The following is a 12,418-nucleotide window of genomic DNA, read 5'->3' as shown; positions in this document are numbered from 1 at the left end:
ATTTTAGTTTTAGCTCGGGCATACTGTATAAACCAGCATTTCGTTATGTTTCTAATGTTGCTCGCTGTTATGATTTGCTGGACAAAGTTTCTAAGTTTGTTCGAAAAGCTATCGAGCAAGTAATAAATTTGAATTTTGCAAATGGCGGCAAATTTAAAACCCAGTGAATCAAGTTATGTTTTCAGGAATGTATTCCCGTTATCCTCGTATAGGAACTTCTTATAGACATTCCAAAACTTTGCCTAAGACAAAGAAGTTAACTTTTTAAAATAATCTTTCTCACTGTGCCTGTTATGTAATCTGAACCGGCTGAAGTTCAATTGCATTTTTGGCTGCCATCAATTATTATAACATAACTAAAGCAAAGCGCACGCTCTGATTGGTTGATGTAGCGTCTACTATTTGCCCAAGGGTGTACGCTGCTGACATGTGTGCTGATGTTTACAAAGCAAATCTTTTGACAGACATTGTTTCCAAAGTAATGGCCGACGTTTTTCCACCAGAAATGTGAAACTGTCCTCACAGTTGTCTGAAGATGAAACTTTATTGAGTTACTGGTGTGCAGTCAGTTGTCATGAATGAATTTTCACGCGCTTGTTTTCTCTTGTCGTGTAAGACTACACAAACATTTTTTTGTGATGTAGCTCAATAAAAGGACTTCTGTTGTTCCAATGTCTCAATGTTATGTTATAAAACAAATGGTAAACGCCACAGCGTGCACTATTGAGTTATGGATGCACGCGGGAGGTTTGCTAAGCACTCAAGAAGCTAGACTCACACTCGGCTATCGCCTCGTGCGACTCTTATGCTTCTTTCGTGCTTAGCAACCTCCTGCGTGCATCCATAACTCAATAGTGCACGCTATGGCGTTTACCATTTGTTAATTAATTACCACAACCTGGAAAAAAACAACAACAGCCAAACAAAATGGACCTAAAACTATCAAACTGTTACAGCTTATTAACCCAACTTTTTGAACCTGCTGAAGTCAATATTTTCTGTCTCCTGAGGGAGGGGGATGAATAGGGGTATGCACAATCTGCCGATCTGTACCTTTTTTTTCACCAAATCTGTTGATCTGCCAATATTTTTGTTCAAGTCTGAAACCACAATTTACATCAGGAAAGTTAAATGTGAATGCCATTGTTAACAGTAATTTCGCACAAAATTGTAGTACAGAAGGCAACATGCTTGATGACTTTAACACAGTACAATTCCAATAACAGTATCACACCTGAGTTTAAAAAAACAAAATAATTTGGAAGAACTCATTAACATACCGGCCAAGGCTGAAGAAAGATCTATGATGTAAGTTTCATTTAGGACTCAAGATCCGAACATCAAGACAGGCACAATTTGGAATCTGCGCCAAAATTCACAGCTGATCCACGATACAGTGTGTTTTCAAAATCCGCAAATCCGCTCAATTTACCGCAAAAATCCACAATCCATGCTCTTTTTAAGGCCAAATCCATTGATCCGCAAACCTATTCACCTCCCTCCTGAGGGGTGGCTCACATGATTATCATGATTGATGGTGTGGCTGTGAGACATGATACTGGTGACTGAGCAGAGTTCATGTGTTACAGAAAGGCATAGTTTAGGGCATAAGTCACATGCAAGACTGTACACTGAGGTTACACTGCACTAATTTGCAGTTTTGCCAGTCAAAATTGTGGTTTTCTTTTCTGTCATTGATGTCGAATAGAACACAACAGTAAATTAAAGCCTTCACATACTTAAGTGTCATAGGATATCATCATATAAATATGTCATGTTATTTCCACTGATGTCTTAAGTTAACTCATATGTACATGTACATCATTGTGACGTCAGGTGCAGGCTACTTATCTGCCATGGAAACAGTCCAGCAGCAATTGTCCAGTAGGTTCACTTTTTCTAAAATAGATTACTTCAGCATAGAGAATTTTAGTTAACAGTATGATTTTTCTGCCCCATCCACACTATGCCAGAGAAATTTGAAAATGATGCTTAATCACCCTGACAATGCATCAAATGTTTTCTGTCCGCACTAGTTTGCTGGCAGAAATTATGTGAAATTGCAACAATCATTTGTGCCGGGAATGCTTGAGCACACCCTCAATGGTTAGGGTTAATCACATGGCCATCATTTAGTCATTGTTTTCTGAAAGCTCCATTTTCAAAACATTTTCTGTCCGTGGACACTAAAATGCCAAGCAGGACTAGAAAAAAGTGCTCTCTGGTCGTCCGGAACAAGTAGATTCTCTTTCTGGGCAAGAAACTTTTCAATCTCACTTGTGTGAATTGGGCAAGGGATCAGGCAACTTTTCTGTCAACTACAAATAAATCATTAAAAGAGCAAACTAAGACTCACCCAGGGCAAACGATATTTGAGAGATACTTGTCCTAAGGGCAAATTGGAATTCATTTTTTTTTTTTTTTTTGAGCCCTGCAAAGACAGTGTTTTGCCTTACAATATGAAAGCAAAGCAAAGAGCACACAAATATGACAAGAGATCAGGTGAACAAAAATCATGTGATCAGTATAATTTTGAAATGGCAGAATAACATCAACAGCGATCATGAATGTTCAAGGTTATGAGGTCAGACTATGACATAAATTGATAGAAACTTTCTATAAACTTATACTTGACTTACTGCAAATTTGCTGAAGGAAACAGCGAAAAATGGCCATAGCTAAATCAAGATCAGTTGGCAAACAGTTGTCACACCAGTATATCCCCAGTGGATTGATGCCCTGGGGGGGGGGGGGGAGGGGGGGGGAGGGGTACTCTACAAAGTTTTTTACAGGGAGGCTTCACCCCAAGGTCCAACCCCTTTCCCTTTGGGTATACCATTTTGACAGAAAAGGGACCCCTTTCCTACCTGTATACCTTTTTATTGAAAAAAGGTGCCCCTTTAACATTTACTACTTAAGAACACTGCATCCCTTTTCTAAACTTCTAAACTTCTAAACCTTTGGAATGAAGTTAATGAGCAATATTACCAGATCACCTTTAATGTTATAAAGCTGTACAGCTACAAGTATTAAGACATAGGCAGAAATTTATATAGTTACTGTATGATCTACCAGAACCTCTCACTTCAAAATTGGTACCTCTTTGAGGTGAAAATAAATTCAAACCAACCCCATAAAACAAGATTCAATTGGTTCATGTACCTTTTATATCAGCATCCTTTCAAAATTTCTGACAATCATTATATCGTCACTTACACTGTAGCATGGGAGTTTCTCGTCAGATGAATAACTTTCTTTCTTTCTTTTGCTTAAAGGACAAAACATTGTAGTTCGTCCATGGCGGCCATTTTTGTGTTGAGACTTCAGTGTTTTACTGCTTTCTTGTTACTATCTTACTGGTTTATTTTTCTAACTAATACTGATTTTATTTTTTCATGCTCTTGAAAGCACTTTCTAAAGGAAAAAAGCGAAAAGCAAAATTCTAAGGACTAGGAAAATGGAAGATTTAACCACTTCAAAAAAGTCTTGATAGAAGACAAAGTACTGGAGTAAGGATTAGCTGTTTTTAACCTGGCAGGGAAAAAATTGCTTACCGGTACTCGGTTTTTAATTGACAAAGAATGCCCAAACTTCCAGTTTTTCTCTGCATGGAAAACGATTTTTACATCATATATCCAACATACAATCAATGATGTATAGGTTGATGTCTTTTTGTGTTGCTTTGTACTACAGGCTTCCGTTACATTATTATAACAAAAACAAACTTTTTAAAGTGACTTACCGGTAATCATTTCCTTGTTTCTTACACCAGAACGATTGGAAATAAGCTTGTAATGTTTCATACACTACAGTGTATATGTTTAAAGTTCGCTAACCGTTAGTCGGAATTTTGTTTACTGTTGACTGTCACGCTGCGTTACCTTTCAAATGATTGTCACGTTGCGTTATCATTTAATTGTCACGTTGCTTTATCTTTTAACTGTCACCTTGCGTTACCTTGGTCGTCACGCTACATTATTTTGGCCGTTTCATAACGCTATCCTGTCGATCGCAACGTCTCCCTTTTAAAAAAATGTTGATGTTCATTATTCCTTTGGGAGATTGCATTTATTGACTATCGTTTTGCGTTATTTTCATGAAGGTTGCTGGATGCCTCTACTAACTATGCTGTGATGCCTAACACGTACCTGCCTCAAGTCAGGATTGACTGGAGGACAGGACTTCCACTCGGTTGAACCAAGAAAGTCATTCATCCAAGATTTAGTTAGAGGTAGAACAGAGAACTTAACGAGACTTTGCTCCAAGATTATTTGAGAAGAATCGATGCTAGAAGTTAATTTTTTTCTGTTCAAAAGGTCAAATCACCACCTTTATTTTATAACCATTTTGAATTATCTGGGAAGCGAAAAATTTACGAGCAGTATTTATAAAACGTCGACGGCAAGACTGATCCGTACGGTGGTGAGAAAAAGGCCCAAAGGGTTAAAGCAAGAAGTTAGACTAGTATAGAGTAAAAGGTATAATTTTGTAACAAAGGCTTGCCAAGTTTCTTCCAACTTGAGTAAGTGTGGGGGTTCGTTACAAAATTATAGCTTTTACTTTGTAGCAGTCCAACTTTTTGCTTTTATCTTTTTCGTATCTTTTGTTTTAACTGCCGTACGGATCATTGGTGTCGTATAAGGCTAAAGATATCTTTTTGCCATGTTGAATTGTCTGAGATTTCAAAATTTTACGGGACATTTATTTTTAAATCGCTTATGTAAATACAATTTTGAATTGTCTGAAATTTATAACAAGAGTTAAGAACAAATTTTCTAAGCCCGTGTCATGTCAATTTTTTTTGTGAAAGTTGTTTCCTTGTTAACATCGGTTTGACCGTGTTGAATTTTCCCGCCAAAAGACTTAGAAAAAATACGGGCGCCCAAAATACGCATGCGCCGTTTTTTTTAAATTTTTTCAGTCAGTAGTTTTAAACTTATCAACAATAACATTTCTGATATGTTGTTTATACTGTAATTATTACTAGTCAGTAAGTTAAGATAATATGTAACAAGTCAATAAGCAGTTTTCATTGTCACTTTTATTATGAGTAATAAAATATTTCAATAAACACAAACAATTGATTAGTGAGAAAATTACTTTTATTTGCCTCAATTATTCTCTAATTATAACTTAATTAGTTAATGGAAATCAATTAAATTATAAAAAAAAGGTGGCAAGAAAAAATGTTCCCTATATATACTAAGACTTTTGGCGGGAAAATTTGACAAAATTTGCACAGCGTTTCCCCTAACAACTATCTGGACAAAAAATTCAAAATGGCTACCCTTATGATTTCCCGCCAAAAATCATTTGAACATCACCCCGTGCAAAAAAAATTGAAAGTAAAACGCCAATTCCTTCCTTACTCGTAAAAAAGAATCCGAAAAAGATATTTTAACCTTGTTGCCTTTTTTCAATCAAATTTTGAACCGAACAAATCTCTTCCCGAACATTTTGGTTTTTTAATTTTTTTTTGCACGAGATTCTGTCTCGGATAAAAACCTTTTTCAACCGATTCTCGTTTGTACCACAGGACTAATGGAATAAAAAAACTAAGAAATTGACCTTTCCAAAACAATCTGTGACAACAGTTATGAAGTTTTGTAGAAGTACAGACAATTTTAACTGTTGTCTTAGCTACGTCCTAGAGCTTCGAAATACTACCGTGAATTGTTTGTGATTTTGAATAAAAATACTAAGAAATTTACCGAACCTAAACAATCTGTAACAACAGCTATAAAGTTCTAGAGTATAGTGCAGGCAATTTTAACTGTTGTTTTGGCCACAAGAGCTTGTAAATACGACTCTCGGCTGACTTTGAGGTTTATTTGAATTTCACCCAACGCTTCAACAATTCAGAAATCAGATCAACGTATTTGTTTAATTCGTATCAACGCTTTGTCCTGTGGTACAACGATTGCCGGCAATAAAAGATATCATCCGCTTACAATTATTTTTCACAAACCAACTTATCATAAAACCCAAGTGCCTGGTCAAAGTAACTGAAGCGATTAAATTCAGAAAGTTTAATCCCACCGTTATAAAACTCGAACTTTTTGGGAAATTCAGTAAACCGAAACAAAGGTTATATGGACCACAATGAACACAACGAAATGAAAAGGCGAAACAATTCTGAAAGTATAGCATAGCTACGAAAACACGCATCAAAAATTATATACAAACGGTTGAAATTTGTTCGATTCCAAAATACTTTCTCAAATTACATTATAATGTCGAGACAATCATGGAGCCGCTCGTGAATAAAGCTTAAGTGTTCTCAATCAGTTCAATCGTAAATTTATTGTTTTATTGACATAAAATAGCAACAGGAAAATAAAACATTAAGCTTTCGAAAAGACTGCGTATTCTAAAACGCGTACGAACTGAAAACAGAACTTCTTTAGAAATCACATCAGAAAATTAGTTAATTTTGGATTTGTTTAGCACAAGAAAACAAAAATAACAACGGAATTGTGAAGCCAAATTAATTATTGCAGGTTTTTATTTTATCGTCTTGTTGACATATAACAAAGCGTTTTATGACATAACAAAGCCGAGAAAATAGAACAGGCTCTACATAAATCTGTTGATTTGCAAACGAAATTAAAACGTAACTTTTCTTAAAATCAGAGGAGAAATAATTTCCAAATTCTTTATATTCGCTATGTATACAAAACTTCGATTGTTTTATTTTTTCTGCGTGTGTTCTTGTGGTCGATATAACTGGAAAATTGAAAATAGTGACGTAATCTACACGAGCCAGGCATTTCGAGTTTTACGACAAGCACCAAATGTATGACAAGAGAATATAGGCATCTATAAACAGCACGTACGTTGTAAAAACAAATTTGTTTTCATCAATAAATGGTTGGAACCCTGGAGTATTAGTAGTTCGTAGAGTGTCTGAATTGTCGGGTTAAGCGTAGATGTTAAAATTAACGAGCAATTGTTCATAACTCGATCAGGTTTCGAGGTCAAGTGAAAATGTTTTGTGGAATTTTTTGGCTCGTTTCATCGTGGTATTTGTCGGCTGTTAAGTTACACTCTCAAGTGATGTTTGTAAACAGCGATTATTAAAATACTTCAGTAGTTTCGATTCGTATACGAGTAGGAACTGAAAATAATTATATCAGTTCTGTTTCAAGTTAAGGTTCGTTCTTTGGTTTTGTTGAGCTCGAGAATAATCCGTTTGTAAAAATTAACGTGATGGTGCTTGTTCCAAGTTAGTGAGGTCAGTCGCTACTGTAATCAATTCCATGGTTCGCTATCACATGGTGTTCAGCAAAGCCGTCATTATTGCCAATTGAAAATGTTTTTTTTATATGTTAGAGTTGAATCAGTCTGGGTTCCACCGAAAAACAAAAAAAAAAAAAAGAAAGAAAAGGAAAAACTATCACCTACTATGATGTGGAAAAATCTGTTCTCTATATCAGAAAAAGTCCATATTCTCTTGTCAACTACAGTTACACAATTGCTACCGTTCGGTAGCGACCTATAAAGCACCGACTGTTTTGCAGACATGACAAATTAGATCTTGAAATAACAAGGCTAAACAATCTAAACGACGCTTTTTCAAGAGCTAAATATATCGAATGAACTATAAAATATTTCATCAATTTTTATGTGAATAATTTATAAAATTGAATCAAGACAATTGACAATTTGCTCCGACCGAGATGAACTACTGTAAATTTATTTATCAAAAGTTGAAGCAAAAATTGAAGTGATCGCAATCAAGTTTGAAATAATGTCCGATTAAGGTCTGCAAAAGAGTCGGCAAATGGTGGCTGACATTTAAACAAGTGCATTTAAACTGTGTAAATTCAAAGTACCTCGTTTCATCTCATCAGTCTTCAATTAAGATTTGATGAACGAATTCCCCTGACAAATTAAAGTACCCTCTTCCATTCTACAGTCCTTAAATAAGGTCATAATTTTTTATCCGACCAGACAATCATTGTGCTATGATTCCTTAGCAAACTTAAACATTGTTCAGCCACCATTTTCAATAAGTGATCTTACAAATTAAAAGTTCTTATCTTTGCAGAATTTCCTCCTTCTTCGTCGACTCCAGTTTGTCCACCTCTCCAGCTTTGTTGCTTCTCCCTCAGTCCTCTATGCTAGAGTTAGATTTCTTGAACTCCTGGAGACAGAAATAAAAAAAAATCTCGATCTGCAAATCCTGAATGCTCGAAAGAAGTGCATATTTGAAAGCTTCAACAGACTAGAACACATTAAAAATACTGAAGAGGCTGAGAAACTGTAATAATATTTTAAAAGTCAAAATTTGACAGTTCGGTTATGGTATTAAATAAAGGAACGGAACGACCTTAGCAAAGCACGAACAGTTACTCCAAAAAATAATGCTAGACGTTCAGAAGAGCTTAGAAGCCCCCCCTTGAAGTACTGCAAGCGGAAAAGGAATTGAAGATACCACTTCGCTGTCCTGATTCAAGATGGAAGCGACGCTCAAAGCGAACTGCGAGACCACGTGTTTACTCACTTAGGTAACAGTTTGACACTCGTGTGTCTTTCTGACCAAAATTACGGGAATGTTTAATAAAAGCCGCGCTTACCTTCGGTTGGAATAGAGCGAGGACTTCTTTCTAAACGTCAAGTCCTTCCAGCATCAAGGATCTTCTTCCTTCAGGACTAAAATTGGTCATCACTCGAACGACACGTCTTCACTCATCAACGAACAGTTTAAAATGTGCAAAGCTCTAGGACTGCTATGAATATGGATTAGAAACTCAAGCCAATAGCTAACAAACACGCCACATATCCCACGAGGAAATTTGTCAGCACGCTTTTTCTGCCAGCTAATCATCAACCGCGAAAAATTAAAAGAAAGACTTCGTGCGCTATAAGAACTTGTTACGAACATTCCATTTTGTTTTTGCATACCGTGTTCAGTGTTACTTATAAATTATATTGTTCTCAAAATGTTTCTTTTTTCCCTTATTTTCTGCTCGTTTTGGAACAAATCAGAGCTGGAATAAAAACCTCAAAATTCACCTTTCTACAAATATGATTGGCTCCTAAGCAGGGATCAGAGCAACTTCTGAAAAATTAATTAATTAAAGCGAAAGTGAAAATGAGCGTTTTCCTTTTTTCAACGCGAGGCAAGAGTATACAAAAGAGAAATTACAATTAATTCCGTAGAAGTTGCCTCGTTACGGCTAATGGTTAACCCCATTGAGACCCTCTTATACTCCTAACAAGATAAAGACACCGCCAAACTTACAATTGCCTTATAACTGAAGAGCCAGAATCATGTTGAAGAAAAATTAATGCCGGCCAGCCAAGCATAGGCTAAAATTCGATAAGAATGCCCGATAGTCGACATGAGTCACCGAGAGTTCACGAGAGCTTAAAGAGTCAGCGAGACTACACGAAATTTGACGCCGGGAGTCGCCGAGCGTGTACGAAAATTGACGAGAGCGCAAGTAATCTCGTTCCCAGATCTCTTCGTCCACAAGAGATCTGGGAACGAGATTAGAGCGCAAGAGGGTTCACAAGAGTAGCCGAGAGCTAGCGCAAGTTTGCGAAAGTAACCGAGAGCATACGAGAGTCTACAAGAGTCACCTCGTGCACCCTCGGATGACTGCGAGAATTTTCCAATTGAATCGCACCCGTGTTTAATTTGTGACACGTTCGCTATTTAACACTTTTCGCTCAAATTTCTTTTGATCTTATTTATCTGTGGTAAGCTTAAGATACATTAGACAACTAGCCACTCAACTTAAACTATACAACATACACACCTGCTTCTCTGCATATGTACTTCATAATTGCAAATGACTGGCCAAGCACTTTGCCGTCTGGAGTTATGATAAATGGCACTTGTCCGAATGGAGACCGGCCAGCTAGAAACAAAAAAACAGCGCAATAATAGATTAAAGAAAGGTAAAATCTGCATACGAGCTAAGTGGCTCATTAGACCGGAGCTTATCCCGGTTTCTGTAGCATGAAGCGACTAGGGGTATTTCTACTCCCCCCTGGATGGGATGCTAGTCCATCGCAGGTTTACCCCCAGCACTAAATTTGCCGGTACCCATTTATAAACTTGGGTGGAGAGAGTCACTGATAGAGTAAAGTGCCTTGCCCAAGCACACGACAATCTCCCCGGTCAGGGCTCGAACCCGGACCGCTCGCTCGGGGGTCCAGCGCACTACCATGAGGTCACTGCGCTTAAGCGGAGTTAAATAGCGGTTAATGATAGATTCTGAGGGGAAAAGAGAAAAAAACGTTCTAAAACAAACAAAAAACATTTCACACGGTTTCAGGTACTATTTTAAACAATGTCATCACTAATAAATGATCGTTGAATGGGGTCTACAAGATTACTTCGCGCATTTCTGCGTTTTGAATTATGGACTCCTCATCACTTTTGATTTTGAAGCCTGTTTGTAAGAATATTTATAACATATTGAATATAAATGTGATGGAAGTAATAAAGTTAAAGTTGAAGTTAACGTTTTTTTATTCATATCGCGGTCCTGGTCCAGTTCTGCCCCCTATCTGTCACGCAACGTTAGCGTGACTAAGAGGACAAATGGCCGTCGGTGGTACTGAGTTGTAGTCTGCGAGCATTCTCTCTTAATTAAGCTCGATGATCGGCGAGGGAAAAACGCAAACCAGGAGCAGTGGCGAGTGTTGAAACCGCCAGCCGCGAGTGAGTAGCACATTTTCGAAAATTTGAAATGACTCTAAGCACATTGGGCTAAAATTAAGGGTGTTTTCAACAGGTTATAGTGTTGATTTGGTTATCTGTTATGCTTGTTCAACAATGTGTTTATGTGATACCTTAACCTATATTAACAGCTCTCTTTGAATAGCGTAAGTATCAAGCTTTTCGAACGTAAGGGGCAGGGGGTAAGAAACAGAAAGGGAAGCCCACTTCTCTCCTCATCCCCCCCCCCTCCCCTCCCCTCAGTAAGGCCTGCTTTTTGCAAAGAGAAATTGCTGAGTCATCGTGACTATAAACTAGTAGGTAGTATTTCGACCTAATGAATTGGCTTATCGTTGGCCAACATGTACAGTTTTGTCGATCGTGGGCTTAATTTGCGCAGATTACGACTTGTTCTCGCTTCCTTTACGTGTCGTGACTTAAAATACCTTTAATTTTCATAAAGACAATTCCACTATACGACGAGTCACGACAACCTTAATCTACTTGTTCGACAAAAATCTGAATATTTAATTAGTCTATCGCACTCGCACTCGTCCGAAATACCACTAGTCCAAGAAAACGGTAAAACCAAATTATGGCACAGTCCTTCAATACTTCTGGGAAGTCCATAGAGACCTTACCACGGTTTTGGAAGCCATCTTGACCGCTAGGCAACACACGGCAGATATTACGATGTTTGCGTGCGAATCCGAAGGCAAATAACTTTCTTTAATTCAAATTCTTAATGATTTATGCACAGTAAAGTTAAGATGCTAGAAAAAGGATTGCACTGGCCAAATTTGAGGGAAGTTGCTGAGTTAGAAAGCGTCAAATCACGTTTTAAATATTCCATACATTTGTTTATGATTTATTTTTCCCACGAACTAGCGCGATCGTGTAAGCCGAAGGCAGGTTCGCGGGAAAAAAAAATAGACAAATGTATGGAAAATTTAAAACGCCTACCCGTCAAGATGGCTTTCAAAACCGTGATAAGGTATATTCTTTCAGAGAGTTCACCATTGCCGATCTCAATATATCAATATGCAATGAAGAATCAATACGATACATGTTCTACTTACTGGCTTTTTCTATAGCCCATTCGTCTTTTGTCAAACGGATATCTTCGAATTCTATGTTCGCAGCAGCGAAGGCGAGCCTGGCAAGTTCTCCTCTACCGCGAACATTGAAGTAATACAACTTGTAGCCGGACATTTCCACAGCTGAAATTCGTTGTTCGAGCAGATCGAGTGTGGAATATTTACTTGATGTGTTTACCAGTATGATCCGGTATCATGCGGTACTATTCGTTTAATGGGAACGTCACGCAACCGAACACTTAACCTTTGCAGCTGTCATTTAATTGATTAGTCACGCGGCCGGCCCCTCTCACGCCCCCTCCAAATCTCTAAGGGAAAAGTCCTGGGAACAAGGTTCACCCCCGCCCTCCATTCGTGACTTCGGGGGCGGGGGAGGGGGAGGGGGGGGGGGGGGGTAGTAGAAACACTCCTAGTCGCTTCATGCTACAGAAACCGGGATAAGCTCCGGCCTGATGGGCCACTTGGCTCATATGCAGATTTAACCTGTAACCAATTTACAGCCCTAAACAAGTTTTGGTCGAATGCGAACCCTTAAAACACGCCTCCCGCTGTCACGTGGGAACGTACTAAGTTAGAATAAGTTCATGCTTGCCTTCTTTTTTAAGAGTTAGTGGACGACTCAGGTTATCTACAGGGCGATAAAAAA

At 37.9% G+C, this 12,418-nt stretch overlaps 1 protein-coding gene and 1 long non-coding RNA gene across 2 annotated transcripts in view; one reads left to right on the top strand and one right to left on the bottom strand.

The window, feature by feature from the left end:
- The window catches only part of LOC145496277 (uncharacterized), a 5,077-nt gene extending 172 nt beyond the window's left edge, over positions 1-4,905 (top strand). The window contains exons 1-2 of the long non-coding RNA XR_014050535.1: positions 1-1,884; positions 4,103-4,905. The exon at positions 1-1,884 is cut by the window's left edge and continues 172 nt beyond it. This is a non-coding gene — a long non-coding RNA (uncharacterized LOC145496277). The remainder of the gene's footprint in view (positions 1,885-4,102) is intronic.
- Positions 1-12,123, bottom strand: part of LOC145496274 (hematopoietic prostaglandin D synthase-like) — an 18,912-nt gene extending 6,789 nt beyond the window's left edge. The window contains exons 1-2 of the mRNA XM_081475968.1: positions 11,755-12,123; positions 9,768-9,869 (exon numbers count right to left, since the gene is read on the bottom strand). Coding sequence (XP_081332094.1) covers positions 9,768-9,869; positions 11,755-11,887 — 235 coding nt within the window. The 5' untranslated portion in view covers positions 11,888-12,123. The remainder of the gene's footprint in view (positions 1-9,767; positions 9,870-11,754) is intronic.
- Between the last annotated feature and the right edge of the window lie 295 nt (positions 12,124-12,418).

Source organism: Orbicella franksi, chromosome 8 (assembly GCF_964199315.1).
Source record: "Orbicella franksi chromosome 8, jaOrbFran1.1, whole genome shotgun sequence".
NCBI classification, from domain to species: domain Eukaryota; kingdom Metazoa; phylum Cnidaria; class Anthozoa; order Scleractinia; family Merulinidae; genus Orbicella; species Orbicella franksi.
The sequence above is the reverse complement of the archived record's forward strand: the minus strand, read 5'-3'. Positions and strand labels throughout refer to the sequence as shown.